Source organism: Equus przewalskii, chromosome 13, assembly GCF_037783145.1.
Source record: "Equus przewalskii isolate Varuska chromosome 13, EquPr2, whole genome shotgun sequence".
NCBI lineage: Eukaryota > Metazoa > Chordata > Mammalia > Perissodactyla > Equidae > Equus > Equus przewalskii.
This window is the reverse complement of record NC_091843.1, coordinates 89646952-89674655: the sequence shown is the minus strand read 5'-3', so window position 1 is coordinate 89674655 and position 27704 is coordinate 89646952. Positions and strand designations below refer to the sequence as shown.

Below are 27704 nucleotides of genomic sequence, written 5' to 3'. Positions count from 1 at the left end.
CCTTGGTACTCTAAATCCAATGGACTCTCTAGGCCGGCCATCCCTCTCAGTCTCTGTAATATTTGATACACTATTTCCTATCCCATGCCCTTCTAGAAAAATCCCTCTACCCTTGACTATGGCATTCTGATATTTTTTTCTTACCACTCTGATTGTTAGCTTTTTAAAAGTTGTCCTTTTAAACCACCGCTTCTTAAAGACATTCTCCTGCACCCTCTTTTTCCATCCTCTTTTCACCATACTCTTTCCATCGGAGAGCTTATTGGCTCCCACGGCTCTTTTGAAGAGGTTGAAGTGAAATAGGTTTGCCTAATGCTGTTGCTTTCCTTAGCTGATGTGTGTTGTGAGACCCTTCCTTTCGATAGGATGCAGCTTCATCTGCACATCCTCCTATTTTGCGTAGGATCAGAAGCCATCCGTTATTTCCCTTCAGAAGCTTATTGCTAGAGAAGTTGCTAATGAGGAGAGAGGAATGTTTCTGATCAGTGCTTCATCAGCTGGTCCTGAGATGTATGAAATTCATACCAATTCCAAGGAGGAACGAAATAACTGGATGAGACGGATCCAACAGGCAGTGGAAAGGTAACATCTCCTTCTGTCCATGAGCTCGGGAATGGACTTGTTCACTTGCGGGAAATATTCTAACATGTCTCCCCTTGCATGAAAACTTTGCCTCAGCCAGAATGGTCTGCTCCCTGCCCCCTGCACCCACCTGCGATAGCCCCTCACCTGCAGCTTTGTTCTCCGCACCTCCCTGCATGCAGTGCCCCACCTCCCCTCTGCCTGTGTGAATCTTGCCCATCTCTGGTGCAGCTCACGGCTCGCCTCCTTCGTGAAGACCTCTTCAGTTCCAGCGGTCTCTTCCTTACCTGAAATTCTTTAACACCCGCTCTCTAAAGCATTTATTTGGTGCTTGTCATATCCTGCCTTGTAGCTATTCTCTTCTTTTATGTATATGTGTTTGTGTATTAGACTGGAAGCTCCTCGAGGGCAGGGACCATGTCTTATGTTTGTCTGAATAATTCTGAAGAATCATTCAATAAACGTCTTTGGGTTGGTGGATCCAAGTGTTCTAAGTCAATTTACTTCTCTTACTTGTACAAGGACAGCTTTTATAACTGGGGGTGTGAGGGTGAAGTGATCATTCTTAAGTTAGATCTTGAGTGATGTCATATAAAATTCCTCCACCTCCGCTGCACCTACCCAACCTGGCACCCGACCTCCATTCCCTCCAACCCTCTGCTCTTCCTGTATTAAGGATAGAAGTGCCCTAGTGTAGTAGAAAGCAAAAATTCTTTTAGCTGTGCCTAATGCTGGTATTGGTATTGTGGGGTGTGAGTGTGTGTGTACATGAGCATATGTTTGCGTGTTGGAATATTTGAGTCATCTTACACTGCCGACTTTGAGAGCTATGTTATATTATGCAGGGTTCTTTATGTACTCCAGAAAACCAAATTGCTTGGCCGGGGGGCATGATGAATTCTCTTCATACTGAATTTTTCTCCTCTGAATGATTCTACTGCCAAGTCCCCATGTCTTTGCAATGAGCCTAAAGATAGTGGGATTTGGCTTCAGTTGTGTCTCTTGACTGTTGTCTTTTAAAGTTGCCCAGAGGAAGAAGGAGGAAGGGCAAGTGAATCTGATGAAGAGAAGCGGAAAGCTGAAGCACGAGTGGCCAGAATTCAGCAGTGTCAAGGTACGGTGCTGGTTCCCTGGCCGTGGTGTTCTCCCGGGAGGTCGGAAAGCCCAGATGTCGTGAAAGGGAGGTGATGACTGGACAACTGGTCTAATTCTGTGTACCAGAGGCCCGCGCTGACCACCTCCCCCCGCCAAAAAAGCACAAGCACTTGAAGTGCTCAAATAAGATGACTCTCTCCCTCCTTCCTCCTTAGTGATTAAAATATGTGAAAAACATTCTGCACATAACATCTATGAAACAGTGACCATGGGCAGTGTGGTGCAGACCGGCACGTGGTTGAAGGTCCCAGTGCTGTCAGGCCATAGTCATGTGACTCAGCACGAGGACCCAATAGCTCTGGTCCTCAGTTTCCAAATCTGCAAAGTAAGGAAATTAGGTTAGCTCAGTGATTCTCATCTCTGGCTGAGCATTAGAATCACTCAGGGAGGTCTTTAAAAATTCTGATGCCTGTGCCCCACCCTCCACCAGTTCACTCGGAATCGGGGTGGGGTACAGATGTCATTATTTTAAACTCTCCTGGGTGATTCTGCGGCAGAGAGCTCTGCAGACCCCTCGGTCAGATGCTGGTTGAGGCCCTTTAAGCTCTAAGAATCCTGGGACATGTCGACATCAGAGGAAAATGATCCAGCGAGGGTGGTCACAGGAATTGGAGGTTTCGAAACCGCGTCAGCCAGCGTGTCAGGGTGACAGAGGCTGGCCGCGGCCCTGGGAGGCTCCGGCCTCGGCCGTGTTTCCCTTGTGCTTTTCGTTCGTCACAGACCATGCCGCCTCAGTTTTCGTTCCTAAGCATAGTGTTTAGTCTTAAGGGAAGACAGCGTGGATAAACAAAGATTGGCTCTGCAAGTTTTTCTGGAATTAGGGGAAGGGGAAAGGAATCGGACATTTACTGAGTAGGATAAACTTACAGAAAAGACAATGGAAGCTCAGAGTGGTTGAGTCCTTTGCTGAGGCGGCGGTCACGGAGTGGAAGGTTAGGATTTGAACCTGGGTCTGTCCCACCCAACAGCCTGCACTTGGCCCGTCAGACCGTGCTGCTTGCTGATTAGTAGCATTTTTATCTGAAAGTGTGGCTATTCATCTTAGTTGTATTCATGTGATAGCCTTCTCTGGTAAATCCTCTTTCATAGAGATCCTCAGCACCCAAGACCAGCAGATTTGCACGTATTTAGAGGAGAAGCTGAACATCTATGCTGAGCTTGGAGAGCTGAGTGGGTTTGAGGACGTGCACCTGGAGCCCCATCTCCTCATTAAACCCGACCCCGGGGAGCCTCCCCAGGCGGCCTCGCTGCTGGCAGCAGCCCTGAAAGAAGGTAAGATGCTTCCAAAAGGCTTTGATTCCACAAGCTCAGAAAACGTTTATTGAGCACCCCCTGCATGCCACGCACTGTGGTCTCGGTTCTGAGGACACAGCGGAATAAGACAGATCCTGACTCTCCTGGAATTTGCATTCCAGAAACAGCAAAAGATAAGGAAATAAATACATCAGGTGTGTCGGGCACTATGAAGGAACGTGAGCGGATGAGGGGGCAGTGGTGGAGTTGAGAGGCCCTGTTTTAGATAGGGTGGCCGGGGAAGGCCTCTTTGATGTGGTGGTATGTAAGCACACGTGGTAAAAGTGTGGAAGCCAAGTAGATATCTCGGAAAAGCATGTTCCAGACAGAGGGAATAGCAGGTGCAAAGGGCCCGAGGCAGGTGAGTGCCAGGTTTGTTTGAGGAACATCAAGGAGGACGGTGCAGGTGGAGTGAAGTGAGGGGCGGTAAGTGGCAGGAGATGAGTCTGGTTCACGAGGACTCAGGTAACGAGGGTGAGGTAAGGACTTTGAATGTTCTTCCGAGTGGGTCGAGAGGCTTCACAGAGTTTTGAGTAGAGGAGTGACTTGATTTGTGTTTTAAAAGGAGCCCTCAACTACTGTGCAGAGAATAGCAAAGTCTAGGAATAACCCTGGGAGCTGAGGAGGCTGGAGGTCAGGGTCACTGAAGGTGAGAAGGTCAGGAGACAGAGGCCAGGGTGTTGGGAGGTCTGTGTTCATAGGATTGGAGTCACTGAGAACTTTGACAGCAGTAGCACTGGGGAGGGGAGAACTGACCTTGTCAAGGGGTCTGTAGCCAACGGCAACCAGGAGGGGCAGCAAGTGCCATAACCTGATGGCACGGACTTCAGGGGAAGAAGGGATTTAAGGGGGGGAATGGGGCTAACGGTCTGGAAGTGACCACAGGGACAGAGGGTTTAGGAGATACTAGGCACCCCCTGAGAGTGTGGCGGGGAATGCTGTGGATCAGAAAGAGGGTGGGTAGATTATAGACCACGCATGAAAGGCATCCCACCACCTGTTTCTGTACACATAGGTTTATTGGAACCCAGCCACACCCACCCGTTTGCATATCAGTGATATCTCTGGCTGCTTTCCTGCTGCAGTGGCACAGATGGATAGCTGCAACAGTGAGTGGGCTTGTGGCCCACAAAGCCTAAAATATGTCCTCTCTGGTCCTTTGCAGAAAAAGTTTGCCGGGCTCTGGCTTAGCATTTCAGAACTTTAGCTCTGGAGGAGAATTTGGGAATCGTGGAATCTCTCATCTTTATTTCACAGTCGAGGAAACTGAGGTCTTAAGAAGGGCAGAGAGGTTGTCTGAAGTGGGGTCCACTGATGGATTCATCCACGCATTCATCAGATATTGAGCATCAACTGTGTGCTGCTGTGGGTGCTAAGGAGGCAGTAATGCTTTCATGAAGTCTTCCAATGGGGAAGATGGACGGTACACAAGGAGGCAAGAGCATCTCAGAAGTCACAAGAAAATAAGAAAATGGGTTTGGGATGAGGTGAAGGCTTTGCTTCAGAGAGGCCAGGGAAGACCTCTATGAGGAGATTATGTTTTGCAATGAGAACTGAAAGATAGAAGCAGCCAGCTGTTTGGAGCTCTGGGGGGGACCATTCCTGGGCAGGGAGAAAGTGCGTGCAGAGCCCCCGCATCTGGAATGAGCTTGGTGTGTCCAAGGAGAGAAGGAAGACGACGCTGGCAGGAGTCAGGCGAGATGGCCATGGGGTGGATAGGGGCCGGGTCTTTATAGGCCGTGGTTAAGAAAAAAAAAATTTTTTTCCCAAAACTGATGGAAAGTGATGGAAGCTTTTAATCATGGGTGTGGCATAATCTTATTTCCATCTTGAAAAGAATGTTGGCTGCTGAATGAGGAACAGATGCAAGGAGACCAGTTTGCCTGGAGACTGTTAGGAAGCCATCACAGAAGCTGAGGGGAGATGCTGGAGCCTTGGTCTAGACCAGGACTGTGCGCAGAGGCAGGAGAGAGAAGTGGACAGATGCAAGACGTATTTTAGAAATAAAGCTCGAAGGACTTTCAAACAGGTCGACAAGAACGGGTGACCCTCTCATTATCCTTGATGACCTCTTTATTGAATAAGTCACCCACTCTCAATTTTAGCTGGTGGCTTTCACTTTCTCCCCCACCAAAACTGTCACTGGAGCCCTGTTTTGGTCCATCTGCTTGGATTCCTCTGGGCTTCCATGTGGTGGGGGAGCTGGGGCGCAGCAGTGGACCCAGCCACTCAAGAGAATTCAGGGCAGTTGAAGTACTGCCCGATCTTCAGGCGAGATGATCCAGCCCCACCATTGATTGACAACACATCGCTGCAGAGACAGCAGGAATTCTTATCAGAGTGAGGGACTTATCTTTGGGGGGAAAGACCGTTCATTTACGCACCTTGAATCATCTGCCTGCCGAGGTCTTTGTTCTACTGCACTGCTTTTCTTCACTCCTTTCTCCTCTTCTGTCTCGGCCTCTTGAACTCCATCTGCTCAAGGTCCTGCTCAGGTTTCATCTCCTTTAAGCAAGTTTTCCTAATCCCGCTGGCTCTGCTGTGCTACTGGAGTACTTTTTAATGCTCTTACGCCTGGGTGATGGAACTTGGTACTGATCGCATGCTATCTAGTGGCGTGGTTAGTTGTGTCTCTTTCCTTCTCCAAGCTGCAAACTCTCCTTATTAGTTATCAAATGCCCACTGGTCATTAGGGCTCAGCGGGTGCTCAGTGAGTGTTGACTGAATTGAATCATTGGACAGAGGGGTTTAGAAATATTTGTAGGGTCCTCAAAATTACACTATTCCACATGCTAGTTGAAAACCTTTTATTGTAAATAAAAACTTCGCTTTCTTGATGTGATGTTTCCCAGTCTCACCAGATCCTATGAGTAGCCTTTGGTGCCTCTTTAAAATGCGAATCCTTTGTTTTCTTTCCTGGAGAATCTGAACCAGTAGATCTACGGTGAGGACAGCGAGACTGTATTTTTTTTTTTAATACATATATGCCCCTTTACTTCTTTTGCCCCTCCCCCCCATAAGAGTCGGTATGTTGTGTTTTCATTTTCATTTGTCTCCAGGTATTTTTTTATTTCTCCTTTGATTTCTTCATTGGTTGTTCAGTGGCATGTTGTTTAGTCTCCACATATTTGTGTCTTTCCTAGGTTTTTTCTTGTGATTGAGTTCTAGTTTCATAGCATTTGTGGTTGGAAAAGATGCTTCTTGATATGATTTCAATCTTCTTAAATTTATTGAGGCTTGCCTTGTTTTCAAACATATGGTCTATCTTTGAGAATGTTCCATGTGCACTTTAGGAGAATGTGTATTCTGCTGTTTCTGGATGGAATGTTCTATACATATCTATTAAGTCCACCTGATCTAGTGTTTCATTTAATACCACTACTTCCTTGTTGATTTTCTGTCTGGATGATCTGTCCATTGATGTAAGTGGGGTGTTGAGGTCCCCTATTATTGTTGTGTTGTTGTTAATATCTCCCTTTAGGTCTGTTAATAGTTGCTTTATGTGCTTTGGTGCCCCTGTGTTAGGTGCATATATATTCATAAGTGTTATGTCCTCTTGGTGGGATGTCCTTTTTATCATTATATACTGCCCCTCTTTGTTTCTCATTGTCTTTTTTATCTTGAAGTCTACTTTGTCTTATATAAATATGGCGATACCTGCTTTCTTTTGTTTACTGTTAGCTTGGAGTATCGTCTTCCATCCCTTCACTCTGAGCCTGTGTTTGTCTTTAGAGCTGAGGTGTGTTTCCTGGAGGCAGCATACTGTTGGGTCTTATTTTCTAATCCATCCAGCCACTGTGTGTCTTTCAATTGAAGAGTTCAATCTATTTACATTTAGAGTGATTATTGACAAATGAGGGCTTAATACTGGCATTTTATTTCTTGTTTTCTGGTTGTTCTATTTCCATTGTTTCTCTTCCCTTGTATTTCTGACTACCATTTCAGTTTGTTGGTTTGCTGTGATGGTCTTCTCTTTATTAATGAATTGTGGCTCTGCTCTGATTTTTCTTTTTTACTGGTTACAATGAGGTTTGGATACAAGATCTTGTAGATGAGACAGTCCATTTTCCGATAGCCTCTTATCTCCATTAGCCTAAGCAGGTTCCATTCGTTTCCCCTTCTTCTTCTGAGTTATTGTCACAAGTTATTCTGTTTTGTGAGTTTGTGACTAAATTGAAGTGTTTACAGTTATTTTTTATGCATTTCTTCCCTTTATCTTTTATGTTATAATTGTTTGCTGACCTGTTCTGATAGAGAGCTGCAGTTTTCTAATTTTGTCTGTCTGTCTATCTCCTTGGTGAAAGCTTTGTAAACCTTTGCCTTTTTCTTTCAGGTAAGAGGGTATCCTTCAGCATTTCTTGGGGGGAGGGGCAGGCGTCTAGTGGCGATGAACTCCCTCAGCTTTTGTTTATCTGGGAAAGCTTTTATTTCTCCATTGTATCTGAAGGATCCTTTTGCTGGATAGAGAATTCTTGGCTGAAAGTTTTTGTCTTTCAGTATTGTGAATATATCATTCCATTCTCTCCTAGCCTGTAAGGTTTCTGCTGAGAAATCCACTGAAAGCCTGATAGAGGCTCCTTTGTAGATTATTTTCTTCTGCCTTACTGCTCTTAATATTTTTTCTTTATCATTGACTTTTGCCAGTTTTACTATTATATGCCTTGGAGAAGGTCTTTTTGCATTGAAGTAATTAGGAGTTCTATTGTCTTCATGTAGTTGTAAGTCCAGTTCCTTTCCCAGGTTTGGGAAGTTCTCAGCTATTATTTCTTTGAGCAGGCTCTCTGCTCCCTTCTACCTCTCTTCTCCCTCTGGAATACTCATAATCCTTATGTTGCTTTTCCTAATTGAGTCAGATATTTCTCGAAGAATTTCTTCATTTGAAAAAAAATCTTAGTTCTTTCTCCTCCCCCCCCCCCCGAGGCATTTCTATAGTCCTATCCTGTAAATCACTAATTCTGTCCTCCATAAAGTCAGCTCTGTTTTTTTATGGTTTCTAGATTATTTTCTGCTTCATTAATTGTGTTCTTCATATCCAGAATTTGTTTGAGGTTTTTTTTTTCAGCACTTCTGTCTCTTTGGTGAAATGTTCCTTCTGCTCATTAATTTTATTCCTGAGCTCATTGAACTGTCTGCGTTTTCTTGTCATTTGTTGAGTTTCTTTATGGCAACTGTTTTGAATTCTGTCATTTAGCTTGTAAATTTCTGTGCGTTCAGGCTTGGTTTCTGGAGAGTTGTCATTTTCCTTCTGCTCTGAAGTGTTACTGTAGTTCTTCATGGTGTTGTGACCCTTTGCTGGCACTTTTGTGGATCAGGTCACAGATTCCACCTGCCACATCTGGGGAGGGGAGCAGGAGCTGTGTTTTCTGATCCCGCCCCATCTGCTGGGAGTTGTGTCAGTAGGGCTGTTCTGCATTTGTGCGGCCTAGCCACAGTTGCTTGGGGGGTCATGCATGCATGCACAAGTGGGTCCTCTGTGCTCCACTACAGGATGCTCTTGTGCTGGTGGGGCCACTGTGCTTGGCAGGGGCCTGGCTGAGCTGCTGTGCTAGGTGGGAGGGGAGAGGCACTTTCTTTCCCACACAGACTGACTCTGTGCTTGCAGGTGGCTTAGCTGAGCCATTGCACTTGGTGGGCAGGGCTCCCTCTTTGGGACTGAGCTGCCATCACTTGGTAAGGAGTGTTCCCACAGGCGGGGCCACCATGACAGGGTGGGCTCTTCTGCTGGCCGGGTCACCACTCCAAAAGCATCTGGGCACAGGCCAGGCTGCCCCTCCCTCCTCCTACAGTTGTGCCAGCCTCTATGTGAGGACCCGTGACCTGGATTGCTGCTCCCAGGGAGGGGGAGGGGTCCACTCACCTGGTTCTGCTGCTCCCCAGGCATGTAGTCCACCCGCCTTCAGATGTATGGCTGCAAGGGTCTGCCAGGCATCCTGTTGTGCTGTGCAGGGAATCCTCTGCTGGTTGATACATGTCCATTTAGTTGTAACTTAGAGGGGAGAGACAAAGGGAACAACTCACTCTGCCATGATGGTGATGTCACTCCCGGGAATCTGTATTTTTTAAGGCACATTTGGGAAAATACTCTTTTGAAGAATAGCTAGTGTTTTCTGAATAGCAAGTTTTAAAATCCTAAGGCTGGATATCATATTTAAATTAGTTGAATTACAGGGAGCTTGTCAGCCAACTAATGTACTAATAGTTGCATTTGAGATTTTTATACAATGAGTTTGTTTTTTTATTGAATTCTCTATCATAAAATGATACTAAAAGTATTGGTCTAGATTGCAGGTTGGCAAACTTTTCCTGTAAAAGGTGGGATGGTAAATACTTTAGGCTTTGCAGGCCACATGCAGTCTCTGGGACACATTCTTCTGTGTGCGTGTGTACGCGCGTATTTTAACAACCCTTTAAAAATGTGAAACCATTTTTAGCTCCTAGGCCATATAAAAACAGACTCAGGTCAAATACAGTTTGCCAACTTCTGGTCTAGATTAGACTGTATATATGTTTGTTTTTTAATTTACCTTTGTTTTCTTCTTAGCTGAGAGCCTACAAGTTGCAGTGAAGGCCTCGCAGATGGGCGATGCATGTCCATCATCCGAGGAAGGTTGTGGAGAAGCTGCCTTGACGGATACGCTCAGTTCTCAGGACGTGCCAGGATTGCCTACTGCTTGTAAGTGAAGTTACAGGCCTTTGCAGTGAGCCTGAACACAACCCTTGGAGCATGTAGTGGTTCCATGAGGTGACGGCAACAGCTCTGTCCCTATTTGGAGGGGACTTAGTCTTTTTTTTTAAATTAGAAAAAACTTGAGCATAAACATGCTAGCCGACTTTCCAAGTGGCGTCCCAAGGTGAAGGACTTAAACAAGAGTTGGTGGGTTACACTGCCCTGTTACCCAGCCTGGCTCTGCACCTTCCCGTACCCTGCCCTGCCTCGTTTTTGATAGGACTTAATGAATATAGTTTGGAAAAAACTTCTGGGGCTGGCCTCGTGGCCTCGTGGTTAAGTTCGTGCACTCCGCTTCGTCAGCCCAGGGTTTCACTGGTTCGGATCCTGGGCGCAGACATGGCACCTCTCGTCAGGCCACGGGGAGGTGGCGTCCCACATGCCACAACTAGAAGGACCCACAACTAAAAAAAGTATACAACTATATACTGGGGGGATTTGGGGAGAAAAAAGCAGGGGAAAAAAAAAAGATTGGCAACAGTTGTTAGCTCAGGTGCCAATCTTTAAAAAAACAAAAAAAAAACCTTCTAAACTTTTTTGGTTTTCTGATAAAGGATCCCTGCAGCTCATTAGAGAATAAGGCCTTTATTTCATCTCATCTCTTAATGTGTCCACAGGGGAATATAACTCAGAGAACCATAATCCCATATACATATGTTCACACACGTGTTGGTGCTTAAATGCAGAAGTGCCAAGAGACTCTTGGTTGATGTCGTCATACACATTAGTTTGGGACAGAATACATTTATTAAAACACTGTTTCAATATTTTAAATTACAAAAAAATAGAATGTAGAGAATTGATTTAGGTAATTTCTCGGAGCCTAATTATATGGTTATATGTATAGTTGTAAGCTAAATATTTAATTCTCTAAAAGTCTCTGAGATAAGAGCATAAAGAATATATTTTTTGTTATGTTCAGGTGTTAAAAACCTCACTTCCACTTATATTGTCTTAGTATTTCTTTGACAACATCCCTTGGTTAATTAACATATATGAAAGCAGAACAGTTTTAAATGCTATACTTTTTTTTTTTTTACCAATACCAATAATTACATTCCCCTCTCAAGTTCTGCTTTATCTAATCCTGGTTTCTATTTCAGAATGTGCACATATGCTTTTCATTTCAACACAGCTCACATTCGTCAGGGGAGTTGTACTGCCCCGGGTATTTCCTTGTTAAAGAAGAACCTCATTATGCCATTGAGGAAGTTCTGTCTAAAAATACACCAGGGGTCTGCTGCTCTCAGCCCACCCCGGGGACAGCTGGACAGCTCCACTCGCTGCTGCAGCTGCTCAGGGCTCGTGCCGCACCTTCCCTCCCTCAGACCAGGCGAGGACGGTTCTCGCTGTCTGTGTCCACATCTCCCGTGACTTGGGAGAGTTCACAGGGCACACCCATGATGTCTGCAGAACCATTGGGAGGCCATTTACAGTGCCTGATATCCGGATTCATGTAGAGGAGGAGCAGGGCCAGGTCGGCAGGGTCCTGTCCCCAAAGACCCATTCAGTTCCGGGCTGCATCGCGACACGGGGCCACAAGGGTTTGATTCTCTTTATGAAGCTGGCGAGGGCACAGTACTCTTCCTACGTGAGGGTCAGTAACTGAATGGGCCCATTCTGTGTTTGGCTTTGAGGCCTGTTCCTTCTGAGTCAGACCCATGTCTGTCTGAGGTTATAGACTAAGCAAGCCCTCTGTTTTAGTCCTCAGTATATTCAATCAGGTGGATGAGTGTTTGCTACTCCCTATAAAAGTCTGGAGACCCTCTTGTCCACTCTAAACTTGAATACGGGAACAGAGGGCCTGATCTTGTCTCATTCTTCTGCCTTCATTTGGCTCCCCATCAGCTTCTTTCCCCACTTGATGCTCCTCATTTCTAAGAGGGACTGAGAGAGACAGAATGGCTAATTCTTGGTAATGCCTTTGGCATCTCTCTAAGAGTTAAGAATAATACCCAAGAGTAAAACCATTTTTTGGCTGACAGAAGAATCTCTATAAAATGTCCCTTCACTGTTTAAGCGTTGACTCGCTTGGGCAAAATGAACTTAATTTTTAGCTGATGTAATTTGAAGCAGTTTCTGCTTAAACAAAAACTGCTTTGTAGTGGAAGAAGCCTTTGGAGTCCCAAAGGACTCTCATTTAAAGATGGCGCTGGGAAAAAACTTTACAGACAGTGTCGCAAAGTGAATATCTATTTCATGAGGATCTGGTTGGGTGTGATTCCAGTGAAATTCTGGGTGTGAAAGGGCTTTGCAAAGTATACTTTCAGTCCGTATAAGATAAGCATAGTATAAGTTTTAACTAAGTTCACATGGGTAAAGAAAGAAACTCCCACCAACAGAGATTTAATGGCTGGAGTGAAATCTGTATTTGGTACTTAAAAATATTTCTGGACTAGAAATATTTCTGTGTTTTCGTAGGTTAAATATACAATATTTACAGTATTTGTGAATTTAGAACATAAGCAAGAATCACAAAGAAAAAAGCACACCTGGAAATTGTTAAAAAAAACACAAAAAAACAAAGTGACTTGGAGACAAGGAGGGTGCCTCCATCTGTGTGACTGCAGCTTCATGCGGCGTTAACTCAGGAAGAGGTTCCCTCTTGTCACTGGGCTCCTCCTTCCTCCCGGACCTTGTATGGTCTGTGGCTCTTGTGCCAGCCCCGAGGGAGCCTTTCACAGGCCTCTCTCCTTAGACCTGGGCCTGCCCGTCCTCGCGTCTCCTTTTGCAGGGCCCGTTCCCAGCCGCACCCTCCCCAGGTGTTTTCTTCTATTAACTGAAAGTGAGGTGTAGAATCCACCCTTTCGGTACCACTCCCGTCACGTGAACCTCTCCATACACAGAAAGAAAAATAAAAAGACGGGTGGTAACTGATTCCGTGCATCAGTTGGGTACCCATTAGTGTGGAAGCTCCCTGAGGGCAGGGGCTGTGCTTGGCTCTGCCCTCTTTCTGCACATTGCATGAGAGTATTCGATACGTGTGATTTTGTGATGGGTCTTATTTGGAAAAGTGTCAACTGTGTACAAAAGAACCCAGACCTGGCTACTGTTTGATGATGTCCTTTTTGTTTCTGTCTCGATGGTGCACTTCCAGCACTAGTCACAGAAGGGACAGGAGGAAGAGGCTGCTGGGATGTGGATCCCGGGACCCAGGGTGTGGGAACCGACTTGGCGGTCTCTGATGCAGGGGAGAAGGTATCGTGAACTGACTTGTTAGTAAATGGCGCCAGTCACTGTGTGTAACAAAATAACCCCAGGTCCTGGTCTGTCCAGTGAGTCATGTAAAAGTGTTTTCTGAATTGTCCTCAATTTCAATATTCATATTTAAACTTTCCAACTTACTTCTTTAACTGTTCCTGCTCTTCCTATATCTTGTGGGTGTAAACAAAGAAATAATTGAAAAGTGATTAAAAAGATTGAAAACTCGAACGTTGACTGGTGTGTCTGCGCTCTTCCGTCTGGCCTCTCTTTCACTGTCCACGCTGCAAACCTCTGGCTTTTCACCCATAACGTCTGGCAGCTCTTGGCTGACAGGTGGTCCCGGCGTCGGGGCCCTTACGCAGCCAGGTGGCACTAAAGTGGCAGAAATAATTTTGACTCTGGAATATTCTTGCTTCTTTCACTTTCTCTTACCTTCCTCTCCTTTCAGATTGCTTTCTGTCACCACCCATACTGTCACCTACATTTTTGTGATAGACTTTTAATCAACCTGACCAATTTTTGCTTAGGGCAAAGTGTTCAAAATGCCTCTTCTCTTTCGAGGTATGATACACATAGTTACAACACTGTCTTTTAAAAATTAAATGTGTGAAGCTTCCTGTTCAAATGAAACCAGGCTGTCAGAAATAGAGAAGAAATGAGAATGTGATTCTGAGAGGTGGTGAGGTGGCCTCCCCATGATTGTCTGGGGCTCAAGAGTTTAGTTTTATCTAAAATCGGAGTAGGTTTGTTACCAGAGGCCAGTATGTGTTAATGTGGAAAAGTGACACATCAGGGCTTTATGTGTGTAACATTTGACATATATTTTGTATATATTACATATGACTGAGAAACCAAATCCAAAGATTTTTTTTAAAATCCATAGAAAAGATGGCTGTGATTTAATGTTTTTTTTAAACTTCATAGGCCAAAATGAAACTAGGAATGAAACATTTTGCTCCACTTATCCCGACTGTAAGCTTCCTAGCTTCTTCCTTAAACGCTCCTGCTCTCCACCCCTTCCAGTGCAGACTTCGCTCGTAAATCTGTGGCTTCCCACTGCTTTTATATTATGAGAGGGAAGTAGGGAGGGAGGGTCAGTTAGTGACAGTTTCTCTTGGGTGGAAAGCTGTGGTGGCTCCCGCCCCGCAGGCTTTCCCTCCGTGACTCAGTCACAGGTAAGTGCCATTGAGTGTCTTGGGTCCTGCAGGTGAGCCCCCCTGGAGAATTGTGCCACTAATGAGGCATTTGGAGAAACTGCATGAACTGATGTATGGGGTAGGATCACTCGAAATCACACTTTTGAAAAGTGTATAATGGATATTTTTAAATTAGCTTTCTTAATAAGGTAAGATTTTAAAAAATGTTTCTAAAAAAATTAATTACCCAAACGGCAAAATACTGTGTGTAAATCACCAACTGCAGCTGTGCACTATCACCACAAGGTGGCAGACCAACTCCGTTAAAAAAAATGACGTTAAAAATTTCTGTCTTGCATCTAACCTAGTGGTTCTTGGGAATAAGTAACCGCGTGTAGCATAATCTGACTCATTTCCATGTTCCTAATTTTTATAGAATGTAGAAATTCTATACCATATGATCTTCTTACAAAAGCAGTGGAGTGTGGAGCAAAGTCAGAACCAGAAGAGCAGAGAGAGCTCCACAGCTGGCTACAGAATGGGCGTGTGAGCCACACTCTCTTCCAGAGGGTCAGGCACTGATCTGATGTCTCCTTTTCCATCCTTGTCCTTGCCCTGTGAGAGGTGCTGCTTGGTGATGCAATCTCTCATAGGCAGGCAGGGGGAGAGGGGGCGGGAGGAAGAGCTGGGGCTGTCACATCCTGGCATCAACAGCCTGAACTGACTGAATTTAACAACAAGCCCAAAGTTACCTGGTAACATGACCACAGCTGACTGTTCCTCATGGTTTCAACTTAAAGCGGCCCAGACAAGAGCCAGCGGTACAGGGGAGCCTGTGGGCTCCTGGAGGTCAAGGAGTCGGATGACCTCCTGTAGTGTAAGGAGTGGAGTGCACGCTGGGTGCTCAATATTTGTAGAATGGAGGGGGAGCGTCCATTTCATGCCAGGCGTCCTTCTTAGGCTTGCATATGGCATCGACCACACACGTGAAATCCTGCTACCCACTGGCTGACATCCTAGTGGGAGAAGACAGACAATAAATGAAGAACAAATGGGCAATTCAGTTCTGGAAACTGGAAACCCTCACTACCCACTTGTGCCTGTAATGTGTGTGGTAGAGACACCCCATCCCCCAGGAGCAGACAGCCTTATGCAGCCTCGTTCATGGCCTCTGCTGATGGTGCTTCTACTAAGGCAGGCACAGACGGCTCCAGTGAGCTCTGAGAGTTGCGATCTGGAGCGGCCAGCTAAATGTTCCCCTTTCAGCCGTCTCTAGGTCTGGTTTCTTCTCCCAGCCACTGGCTGTTTTGGCTTTGTGAATCTCAAACATGGAGATAGGGAGCTCGAGGCCAAGCATGATGTTCTCTAGCATCCAAATGTGGCCTCCAGGATTCAGAGAGCCAGCCTGGCCCGAGACGACTGCAGCCTGGGCACAAAGAGTTTACAGTGTGGTTTGCGCAAGGTAAACACGTCACTTGTGGAGAGTCAGCTGCGCTTCCTTACCCCATCCCTTGTTGTTTTAAGGGACCGTTAGGTGAAAGGTTGCTGTGCATCTCAAATACCGAGTTTGCACGGGGTGGGAGAGGGTGCTCTTATCAAGTGATTGCTTGATTGTACAGGCTTTGATTTCCGGAGGGGACAGTCACCCTGGAAGAGCCGAGAGAGAGTGCAGTGTTTTACCCAAGGTCACACATTTTGGAACACTACAGTGTAGCTTTCCAAAGTAGCGTGATTATTCATTTTCTTATGTTTTTATGTATTTTAGGTGGAATATAGAAGTTTCCCAGGTTCTTCACAGTCGGAGGTGAGTTCTGCACACTTAAATATATCGTCATCCTCTATGTGAGGATAATGAATGCTTTTGCAAGACTTTGACGCTTAGGATCTTGTTTTTCAGATTATACAAGCGATACAGAATCTAACCCGTCTCTTGTACAGCCTTCAGGTAACTGTGCTGCTCTAAATTTTGACCTCGTGAATGTTTCTCTTAATGCAATTCGCTTTATTTGATGACTCCCAGACCTTAAAACTGAGAGCCTTTGAGAGGTAGTGAATGATCTTAAAGCGATGCCAGCCCCCCAGGCCTTGCTCAGCTTGACGCGTTGAACTTGCCCCTGGTTTTGTGATCACAGGGCGACACCACTGCTTTTTACACCATTCTTCTCTGAAACCATAAAACAGTTCATATCTTTAAAAAATATTGATGAATATGATCTGGCTTGAAGTTTACAATGAAACTCTTAGGTGAGTGTAGCATGACTTCACATTTTCTGGTGAAAACTTAAATTCACACCTAAACTTTTCACTTCCACATGTGGCCTTAGGCCTTGGGAGCAGTTAAATAATTCATATGCTCCTTCGTTCCTGGGTTTGTTCATCCACCTGATGTCTGTTGCCTGCCCTCTCCGTGCAGGGTGCTGTGCTAAGGCCTGAGCACACACAGGCAAATGGCCCACAGAGCCCACGATAGGCGACTCACTGTCTTCCAAAGGAAGACAGGCAGAAATCGAGCTTGCCTGTGGGATTATAGGGTTGGATGATCCCTTAGGCCATGCACAAGAAAGGCCGAATATATCCAATTGCTTAATTTAGGGATTAAAAAATATTTTAAAATGGTATACAAGCAATGTTTATATGGTAAACACATTGTAGAAAAATTTGAAAATGCAAGTAAATAAAACAATTTGTGAGTCCACAGAGAGAATGACTGTTGTCGTGTTGGAGTGTACCCTCCAGCGTTTACATCTGTTTTATACGTGCTCTCGCAACACGTGCCATTCGGTATCGTAAGTGCTTATTGTATAGCACAATTTTTAATGGTTGTATAATGTTCAAGTCTTTGGAATTTATCCAATTCCTCATAGTTTATACTTTTGTGTTAACACTCTAGCAGATATCCTTGTACACTAATCTCTGAACATATCTGAGTGTTTCCTTAGGATAATTAGGTTTTATTAGATATTGTCAAAATAACCAATATCCCGTTCTACTTGTCCTTAATTTGAAAATGGCTCAAGGCATCTGATTATCTTAATTTGCATTTTTTTGATTATTGTTGAGATTAAACTTCTTTTCCTACTGGTTTATTAGTCATTCATACTTCATATCTTTACCTGCTGAATCTTAAAGGGAAATAAAGTTGTCTGACTTTAAGTTTTCACCAGAAAAAATGTAAAGGCATGTCACATTTGATGTTTTCTTGTTTATGCTTCGACGGCGTTGAGACTTCTTTCTCTTACGTCCTAGCGATCATCTGCCTACTCTTGCTGTAGTTCCGCTGTCTTAACTATTAAAGGTTTGCATTACGTTTGAATAGATGACAGTGCTGGTCTCCTTTTACTGTTTTTCTGTGCTCATCTATATGTTCTTTCGTAAGAGCTTTTGAATCACTCTGACAAGTTTGTTACCTTCTACCAACACCTTTAAAATCTCTTTATATTTATGAATTAAACTGGGGAGAATTGGCACTTTTGCAATAATGCATGTTGTTAGTTATCTCTTATTTTATGTTCTGCTGGAGTGCTTTGTAATAGTCTTCACATAGGTACTGTACGAATTTTTTTTTTTTTTGGCTAAGTTTATTTATAGATATTTTTCTCTTTGTTTCTGTTGAGAATGGAATTTTTTTCATTATGTTTCTCCAATGGTGGTTGCTGACGTAAATAAATATTTTTATTTTTATATGTTTATTTTGTAACTAGACAACTCATCGAATTTTATTTTTTGTTTTAATCGTTTTCCTGTTGATTCTTTCAAGTATTCCAGATAGAAAGTAAAAATTTGAAAATAACAGTATTATGGCTATTCTTCAATAGTTATATCAGTTTCGTTTTCTTGGCTTACTGCTTTGGCTAGAACTTCTGAAAATGTGATAAATAATAGTGACGATAGTAAGCAGTCTTGTCTTCAAGAATTAGTGGGAATGCTGTTAGATATGCTGGTCTGGGCTCGGTGTTCTTAGAGACGGATTAATCAGGTGGACAAATAGTCTTTCTTTTTCTAACTGAGAAGGGGTATAGTTTGAGTCTAGTTTGTTAACTTTTGGGAGATGAAAGCATTGAGAATCTGGGCTTGTGCTGCCTGATGAAAACTCTCATGAAGTCACTTCCTTTCGACCTTGACTGCAGCCCTATGTGGAGTCAAGATTCAGAAAAGCCGGTCACCTAAATGACCTAATTTTTGCCGCACATCGGGTTGAAGCAATACAGGAAAGATCAAATTCTGTAGTGGGTTCTCCTATGCAAAGGTCTTGAGCAGGTCTAAGGATGTGGGCTCTGAAAGATTTCTGTTCACGCCGCAGTCGTCTCTTTTGAAGCTGCATCTTTCGTGCATGATTGAGGTTTTTGCATGAGCATTTTTGAATCAGATGGACATTGAAATTTGATCCCCCCTGTATTAGGAGAGCAGAGTTAGAGATGACGTATGGTCAAGGCAGAAAGGAAAGGACATAGAATTATTTCAGCAAAGAAAAGTTAAGAGAGAGTGAATTGGAAATTTCCCTAAACTTGAAGAGCAAGTGCTGTTCTCATCCTAAATATAAATGTGAACTTTAAGTGTGAAAACGGATATCCAGTCTTCAGACTCCACCTCCGTGCTACAGAAGAGATGGTCTTATCCCAAATGTTGAGTAGATATGAGGAATACTGCATGGTAGCACCTAATTAGGCTAACTAACGCTTACATGAGACAGCATTGCCTACTGTAGTTTTGACATATAAAATATTGAATTTTTGTTTGTTTGTTTTACTACACTGACTCCCTTAGGATTTGTTAGAATTAAATGGTGATGTGCAATCCACAATTTGTCCGAGCTGGGACCTCTGGGTCCTGAATGGTTTATTATTTCATATTTTAGAGATCAAAGTAGTTAATGCCTATTCTCATTGATAATCATTGTTCTCTTTACAATAACTTCTAAAAGATATTATTCAAATATTCATGTGAATTTGAAATTTTTAAAATTATTTTTCAAATTTGAGAACATTAATTTTATTTCAAAAGGTCCCAGTGAATACATTTTTGATTCTTATTCTAAAAGAAGCACCAATTTAAAATACACCTTAGTTCTTTATCCTTCAAAAGTATAGGAAAATGCTGATCTAACAAAGAACTAATGGTCAAATCCTCATCTTCTCAGCATCTATTACATGGGCAGTTTTAAAAATTCTTAGGAAAAAGAAATGTGAGTTTATCCCTAGGAGAGTAATAATTTCTCATAACGAGTCAAAACACACACACACACCCGGTATGTGGCCATTTTCAATTTGTCCCTTCTGTGCTGCTTTGCACTTTAAATGGGAACTTTTAAAATTAAAACCTTCCGAGGGCATTCACAGCGACTTTTTTTGGTTTTGTGGAATCCTGCCAAATCTTGGCAATTATTTCCCGTGATGCTGCCAAATTTTTCATAGGCAGATACCGTAACTCAAAATATTTTTTTAATCTGGTTGGTAATGTCCTCTGGGCTTTAGAAATATCTACGTTCCCTTATCATTCCAGCCTCCTGTTAGCGATCTATTAAACAAATGAGTTTCAGCTTGGTGTTTTATGCATGACCTTCCTGCAATAAGACAAAGAAACAACAATAATGAGACTAGCTTCACATGTTACATATCTCCAAAAGGTGATGTTAACGGCTGTTCTTGGGTATCAGATTATAAGAAGATTATTTACCAGAAGTCTCCAAGTGGTTGACTTTCATTTCTACGTCTTCATGTACGTAATGTAGCTTAAGTAATTTCTGGCTTCGGATGCAGATAAAGGATACTACCAGATTTGCATAGATTCTTAAATTCTCATGAATTGACTGGAGCCACCTCAGAAAGAGAATGAGACATGGAACAGGAATGTAGTCTTGTGAATTTACGTTCTGAAATCATCTTCAAAAGACTTGTTTAAATATTATCCGACAACCAGCAACAAACGACATTTCCAAAAGAGGGCATGAACATTGCTTTTGTGCTTTCTTTCTTTTGTGTATGAATTCCCATGTCATAAATCCCAGCTCGTACTAGGAGATGGAGACGAGCCTATTTGAAGTGCCACGGTTGGTCTTAGTATGTAACTTAGGAAAAGGAGAGAAACATTAGGAGAAAATAATTTGGTCATGTTTTTTGTATTTGGAGGTAGTTCCAACCCAAAGTGCAAATGGTGTGGAAGCCTTTATCCTTTCCTCTCTGCTCTGACAGGCCGCCCTGACCATTCAGGACAGTCACATTGAGATCCACAGGCTGGTTCTCCAGCAGCAGGAGAGCCCGGCCCCCGGCCCCTGTCTCCGAGGCAGCGCCTTTCAGGACCAGGAGAAGTGCCGCAGCCTGGAGAAGCAGCGTGAGGAGCTGGCCAACATCCACAAGCTCCAGCACCAGTTCCAGCAGGACCAGCAGCGCTGGCACCGCAGGTGCGACCAGCAGCAGCGGGAGCAGGAGGCCAAGGCCAGCTGGCTGCAGGAGCGCGAGAGGGAGTGCCAGTCACAGGAGGACCTGCTGCTGAGGGACCGCGGGGAGCTGGACCAGCAGCTCCAGGAGCACCAGCAGAACCTGGAGCGGCTGAGGGCGGGCCAGCGCCTGGTGGAGAGGGAGCGTGAGAGGATGCAGGCCCAGCAGAGCCTGCTGTGCGGCTGGAAACACAGCCGGCAGAGCAGCCTTCCCGCGGCGTTTTCTCCGGGAAGTACAGAGGTAGGGTCTTCCGTGCTCGTGGAAGCGGCGTGTGAGGCAGCTTCGCAGAGGCAGGCTCCGTCACGGTCCTCCCTGTCTGTTTCCACTGCTTGTGCAAAGGCTCACAAGCGTTACCTGATGTATAGGTGGCAGGGGCTGGGAACTCTCAGAGACAGTGCATATGCATCTCGACTTGAAATATGGGCATTTGAAAGGCCTAGGTCGTGTTGGATCACGGGCCTGTGGTAGTCTGAGCCGCTGTTACCCGGGAGGAAACGCGGAGTTGAGCTGTCCGGTCAGGCAGCTCTGTCCCCAGGCGCACTCACCATGAGCACGCACATGTCCTTCCTGCAGCTGAAGGGCCTCTGTGTGGGACCCAGTCTTTAGTTCTGCACAGATGCACCTTTTGGGGGCTCAGTTAGCTATTAATGTGCATTACACTTGCTGGATTTAGCAAGTCTAATACTACTGTTATTCCAAGCTGCTTCTTTTTTTTGTAAATTTGACATAGTAAATTCAAAATCCATTTCACTAATAATAGTTAACATGAGCATACTAATTAATGACTGGGCAGGAGAAAACCTTTCAGAAGATTCTATGTTCCATTTGCATCCTCTCTACGCATCCTTGACAATTCCATTCACCCCAGGAGTTTACTCTTCTGTGCTATGTGCACACACATGCTTTTTATTGATCGTGCATGAGGTCATAAAAGTTGATAAGGTTACAAGAAAGATCTATGTTGCATCTGATTTTCCTTTCAAGTTGGCTAAATTATATTTATGTAATTATGTAATTACATAAGTTCTGTTTATTACAAATACCTTGGTATACATGAATATTTGCAACTTTTTTATTTGGCAAGCGTGAAAATGCTGCTCTCTCGCAGTGGAAACACGGTAACAGCAGAGAGCACTACTGCTGGTCCTTTTCTTTGAAGATGTGCTGTGCGTTACTCGCTCATTTAAAGGGGAGGGAGGAGGGAGTCAAAGGTAATGTTCTTCTCGACTTCACTCTTATTAAAATTTTGATTGCTAAATTCTATTAGGAGTGAATACTTTATGAAACTTGCACAAATTGATGGAGAAATTATTGTATCTTTTTCTGTATTTTCTTACACAGGTAATGGAACTTAATCAATCTGAGAGTTTATGTCATGAAAATTCATTCTTCATCAATGAAGCTTTAGTGCAAATGTCACTTAACACTTTCAACGAACCAACTCCATCAGATATCCTTCAGGATGCCACTTACCTCCCAAATATATCTAACTCTGATTTGGTAAGGACTAGAAAGAACCAAGTAGACCTCAAGACGGACGTTTCTCAGCCCTCGGATGTCAACCATGAACTGTGGACAGCCACTGGGTCCTGTCATCAGATACCCCCTCTCCACCCAAGCAGCAAGGATTCTTGTAAAAATGGTAATTAATGCTTTAAATGTCATCTGGATAGTTTCAACAAGAAGCTCTTTCTCTGAACGGTTGGCTCTCCTTTAGTGTGAATCAAAGTGGGCCCTAGAATGGGAGTAAATTGGTGCTGATGTGCTGAAGTTTGTGGCATAAACCTTTCTTTGGGGAAGACTGGGGCCCTCGCCTGTCGGTACCTAGACGAGCTGGACCCTGGGCAGAGGGCTTAGAGGGTGCCACCAAGATGTGAGAACCAGGCAGGCTCTGGGGGTTGTGGGTTAAATGATAACTTTCCCTTGAAAGTGGAGCAACTTGATATTTATTCCTCACCGTAGCCCCTCCTGCATCCTGACACACATACTCGGGGCCTCTCGGGACTAGAGGACGCGGACAGGGTTTGTGGCAGGACTTCATTGTCCATTGGGGCAATTTCCTCTAACACTGGTGAAATCTTCTGTACTGCTGTCAAACACCCCAAATGAAACTGCTAACATCATTTGTCATTGTCAAAAAGGTGTTGTGTCTCCGTAAGTACCTCATAATAACACAATTTGCTAATCCCATTAAAACATCTGCCGAATATAAATGAAAGGCAGCTCGAGTTACCGGCTCCACGTGAATCCAAGTGATTGACGCCTTCGTCTATTATAAATTGTCTTCTGTGGGATATGAGGTAGGGAACGGGAAGAACTCGAAACCTCTCTACCAAAAAACAGATGGCATGCAATAGAATAAATAAATGGCTGGCCACAGGGATGGGAAATAAATCACCGACAGCAAAGTGTTTCAGAAACGTAAACCAAGCAGCAGTGTGGGGAGCCTCAGACTGGGTACCGATTTGTTCCCATCCTGATATACATTCTTGGTTTGTCAGGAGGATAATTTTCAGCAATGACAAGTTTTGGAGGTATTCAGCTTCTCCAAGTTAGAGAGTAATAATTCCAACACCACCTCAAAGTTGTTTTATTACTCATCCAGAAGTTGTCGATTCTTCCTAGTGGATAATTCTTTACATTTTTTAGTCACTGCTGTAACATTCCTATTTCTTGTCAGCATATGGGAGAGAATGAAATAGTTCTCTAAGTATCATTTCAAATATCCTTTAAATAGAAAAGAATATATAATGAAATAGTTCCTTGGGATTTAAAAAATAGGCAGAACTTAGAAAATGTAACCCCTTGAATGTGTTATCTTGCAGCTTTAGTGCTCCAGAGAGCCCGTGCAGAATGCAGAATGCTATTTCTAGGAACGTGCTGCTCGGCTGTGTTGATGCATTAAGCTGCTATTTATAGCACTTGATGTGTTTTTGTCAGTGTGGTTTTGCACACTGGCTTTGGTGTAATTCCAAAACTCAGTTTGAGTTAAACCACATTCAGCTTTTGTTTAAAAGAGGTATTTCTCTGACTTTCTGTATATCTCCCATCTTTTTCTATTGACTTGTGCTTCAAAGTAGAAAGCTGTTAAGCATTTGGCAGCACACTCGCAGGAGACAGAAAATGTACTGAGGAAACAAACAGTGATTATGGACACGGTCAGTCTCTCCACGTGTAGGGCAATGGGGCTGGTCAGGGAGATGCTGAGGGGATGCGCTTACGCTTCAGGTGTTGTGTGTCCAGTGTAGGCCAAGGATACCCAGGACATGGGCGGAAGAGAGCAGAGTCACCTTGGGCCTAAATCCCTCAGGAGCATCCTGGCGCATGTGAGGGATTAGATCAGAAATGCAGTGTGTGCTGTTAAGCAGCAGAGTTTTGCAACTAGTCAGAAGACCCTATTTATATTTGTTTACTTAAGCGTGATAAGCAGTTTCTGGAGGAGAGAAAAGAAGGAGATTAGGGGTGATAGGGAAGTGGCATGAAAATTGGAAATATGTTCTTAAGAGTGTTGTCGGGGCCAGATAAAATTGTTCGAACAGCTCGGGAGCTTTCACAGCTCTTAGAATCGAAAGTAGCACAAAGCAAGCCTCTGATGGTGGTCTTCGCTGGCCTGCCTGCGCTCCCCACCCATGCTCTGGGGGGCTGCGCTGCGCTGGGAGAAGCAGGCACAGGCCGTGCCGGGGGAAAGGAGGACTGTCCATGTGCTGGAATCAAGGTCAGAGCAGTGTCAGTGTCTTCTGCTTTCACATTTTGCTGCTGAATCTTTGGGTCAGTGGTCATCAGTGACCACTACCAAGGCCCCATGGCTCACAATATTTTGCTAACAAAGGTGCTTCTAATGTTCCTGGCTGGTGTTTTTGTTAAATGTGCACTTAACCTGTTTCTTTAATGCTGTGCTGAAGATCTCATCCTCAGGCGACTCCTTAAAGAATGGTTTGCTCCTTTGTCTGGTCTGGTGCTGGGTGCATAGGACCCGCTCAGCTCAGTGGAAATGTGGATTTCTGGCACAGTAAGCCCGATGGGGAAAATCGTGTCTAAACAAAACTCTGACTGTGTTTGGATGTCACCTAGATTGGACTTTTCATTGGTTTGTTCAGCCCAGCTTCACCAGACACCGTATTCCACTCTGGATGAAACTGGTTTTTGGATTGCCCTACCACTGCCACTGCCACCAGCAATTGTAGGACGCTTACCAAATTTCAAGCACTGTGCTAAGGTTTTACATGGAGAACCTCACTTAATACAACAACCCACTGAGATGGTTCTGTTCTTAGCTCTGTGTGAGAGGGGGAACTGAGGTCCAGAGAGGTTCAGTGACTGGTCCAAGGTCACACAGCTAGTAAATAGCAAAGCCAGAGATGGAACCAGGGAAGGCTGGCTCTGGAGCCCATGCTCTTCACCATTGCACTGTACATTGTTAATATCTAGAAAGCTGTTTTGAACTGTACTTTTTAAAGACTTTGAAGTAGAAATAGAATAAATCCTGTTGTAACGCCTGGTGGGAGGTTCATGATTAAGCGCCAGTTTTTTGTTGTTGTTGTTGCTGTTTCTTCCCTTCCCTCCCTTTTTAATATCACCATTGGGAAGTATTTCTAAATCTTTTGTATTGCAGTGGCCAGTGCCTGCATGGGTTCCGCGCATCTTCAGATATCATAAATACCTATTAGCTTCACTTTTTTCCCGTAAGACACACTTTCGTAAGGACAGCTTGCTTTTCTACTCTTGCCTAATAAGAGCCTCATGTTCTTGTAAATATTTTTAAGGTCACATTTTAAAGAACTTTACTCTCCAGTGCTAGAAGTTGTTTCATGGACAGAGTTCTTGGATGTTTGAACATTAAATCCAAATTGGTATTTGATTTTATTTATAATGGGAGAGAGAGTTGGTTTAAGAACTTAATCTGTGCTCCTCTGAGGGACACTGGCCAAGACTACAGAAAATTTGAATTCCCTTGAACAATATAGTCCCTGCAGGACAACTGCTCTGTAGTTGGCCCCACGAAGCGCTCAACTGGATTACTCTTCTTAAAGGCAAAATAAGCAAAAAGCTCTTTGTTTTCGTGACTATTGTTTTCTCCTGGCTTTAGAATTCTAGAACTATTTATTCAATGCATGTATTAGTTTATAATTGCCTTTTTCGTTAATCCACAGAGAAAACACTTGATGGTGTGAAAATTAGTCTGAAATCTTCGTCTCCCTTTTCAGGTATATTTTTATCTGGACCTCAATATTTACAGGTTACGAAAAAAGTTCCTCTTCACTATGTTAAAGCATCATGGCTTCACCACGCATTTGATACAATTTAAATCGAGTCAAATTTTATGTGTTAGTCATGTAGATATTGGAAAAAAAATAATAACTTTATTAAGTTTGGATTCCAAAAAAGTGTTCCCCTTTACTATATACTAGAATGTGATGCTCTTCAAAATATTTTCAAAATTCAAAGCATTGTATTGAGAATATTTCATCTTGGCAATGTTTTTTTTTTTTTTTTTTTTTTTTTAAAATACAGCTGTGTGAAACTTTCAATGACATGTTTTTTACATATGGAAAGAAAATAGAAAAATTTCAAATAAAAAGCCATGCTGCAGTTAGTATTTAAGTAACAGTCTTTAAGAAGTGACTATATGGGCCTGGCCTGGTGGTGTAGTGGTTGAGTTCGTGTGCTCTGCTTCAGACGCCTGGAGTTCACAGGTTCAAAATTTGGGTGCAGACCTGCACACCACTCATCAAGCCACACTGTGGCAGCGTCCCATATACAAAACAGAGGAAGACTGGCACAGATGTAAGCTCAGGGCCAATCCTCCTCAGCAAAAAAAAAAAAAAATAATAATAATAATAATAGTAATAATTTCTAATGTTTTAAAAATATTCCATAATTCAGAAATGGGCTCTTTATTTATGTGATCTGTATGGAAAGATGTTTTGCCAAAGACCTTGAGGCAATTTCTCATAAAACCGAAACTGGCTTTATACACTATAAACTTCAAAGACAAAGGTGTATTTTTGAAAAGGGGGATGTACCCGTTTACTAGGGCTGCCGTAATTAAGTGCCACAGGCTGGATGACTTAAACCCCAGGAATGCATTTCCTTGCGGTTCCAGAGGCTGGAAGTCCCACTTTGCGGGGTGGGCAGAGTTGGTTTTTCTGAGGCCTCTGTCCCAGGCTTCTAGAGCAGCGCCTTCTCCCTGTGTCTTCACAGGGTCTTCCCCGTGCATGCTGTGTCCTAAGGTCATCCTCTCACAGGACACCAGTCCTGCTGGGTTGGAGCCCACCTCATGACCTCACCTAATTACCTCTTTGAAGGCTCTCTCTTCAAATACATTTTGAGGTAATGGGGGTTGGGCCTTCAATATATGAATTGGGGGGTTGGGCGGGGGACATAATTCAGCCCTTAACACAGGATAAAATGGTTATTTTTCTCATTGTAATATTTGTAGGTGTCACGAAAGCTTTAATTTTTTTTTAATGCACCAAAGTTGAGCTATCTTTTAACTACAATGTGAGCTTTTTGAACTTGGTTAGTGAATGGAACTTTGTCAAAAAAAATTTCATAACAGTAAAATTGTGATAAATATCTGTATATACTTATGGGTATAGACATCTGTGATCAAGCGTTTGTTAACACCTAGAAATTAGGCAAGAAATCATTGAGTCTGTAGATTCATTAGAATGGCCGTATTTCTAAGACTAGGCCTTAAGTAAGGAGCTTTGGGAATTCTGAGCTCTCTGTGCTTGGGAGGGTGTCAGATGCCTTTATTTTGGATTGCTAAATGGAACCAAAGCTGAAGGATTGACGAGATTCATTATAATAGAAATTATTCTCCAGAGGTATCTATGGGCGTTTGAAGAGGTCAAAATTGGGAAATCGTTGGGCAATGCTTTATCTTTCTTCTAGAATCTTGACTATCACTTTGGGTAACATTTTAAAGAAAACCATAATATTGCTTAATTTTAATCTTTCTCACTGACAAATGTAGCTGATTGACTGTAGCCTTCTGCAGATTTTGTACCAGGAGAGGGAAACGTGCCATCTGCCTGTAGACCCTGGTGAGCCACGCGTGCTGGCTGCCAACACCCTGACTGTGTGGTCCTCTGGGGGCTGGTTGGCTGTGTGAGCCAACTGGGCCAGGGCCATCCCGCCTCCGTGAAGGGAGTCCAGGAGAGCAGAACC

The 27704-nt window shown here is 43.7% G+C and overlaps 1 protein-coding gene across 38 annotated transcripts in view; it reads left to right on the top strand.

The window, feature by feature from the left end:
- ARHGEF28 (Rho guanine nucleotide exchange factor 28) overlaps window positions 1-27704 on the top strand; it is a 273643-nt gene that overhangs the window by 223979 nt on the left and 21960 nt on the right. For 19 of the 38 annotated variants that reach the window (XM_070569821.1, XM_070569810.1, XM_070569840.1 and 16 more), the window contains 9 exons: window positions 404-582; window positions 1605-1696; window positions 2827-3009; window positions 9572-9703; window positions 12855-12955; window positions 15863-15901; window positions 15995-16042; window positions 20286-20771; window positions 21873-22173. In XM_070569821.1, coding sequence (XP_070425922.1) covers window positions 404-582; window positions 1605-1696; window positions 2827-3009; window positions 9572-9703; window positions 12855-12955; window positions 15863-15901; window positions 15995-16042; window positions 20286-20771; window positions 21873-22173 — 1561 coding nt within the window. Of the gene's footprint in view, window positions 1-403; window positions 583-1604; window positions 1697-2826; window positions 3010-9571; window positions 9706-12844; window positions 12956-15862; window positions 15902-15994; window positions 16043-20285; window positions 20772-21872; window positions 22174-27704 lie in introns of all 38 variants that reach the window. The other 19 variants (XM_070569819.1, XM_070569835.1, XM_070569811.1 and 16 more) reach the window with 1 other exon arrangement.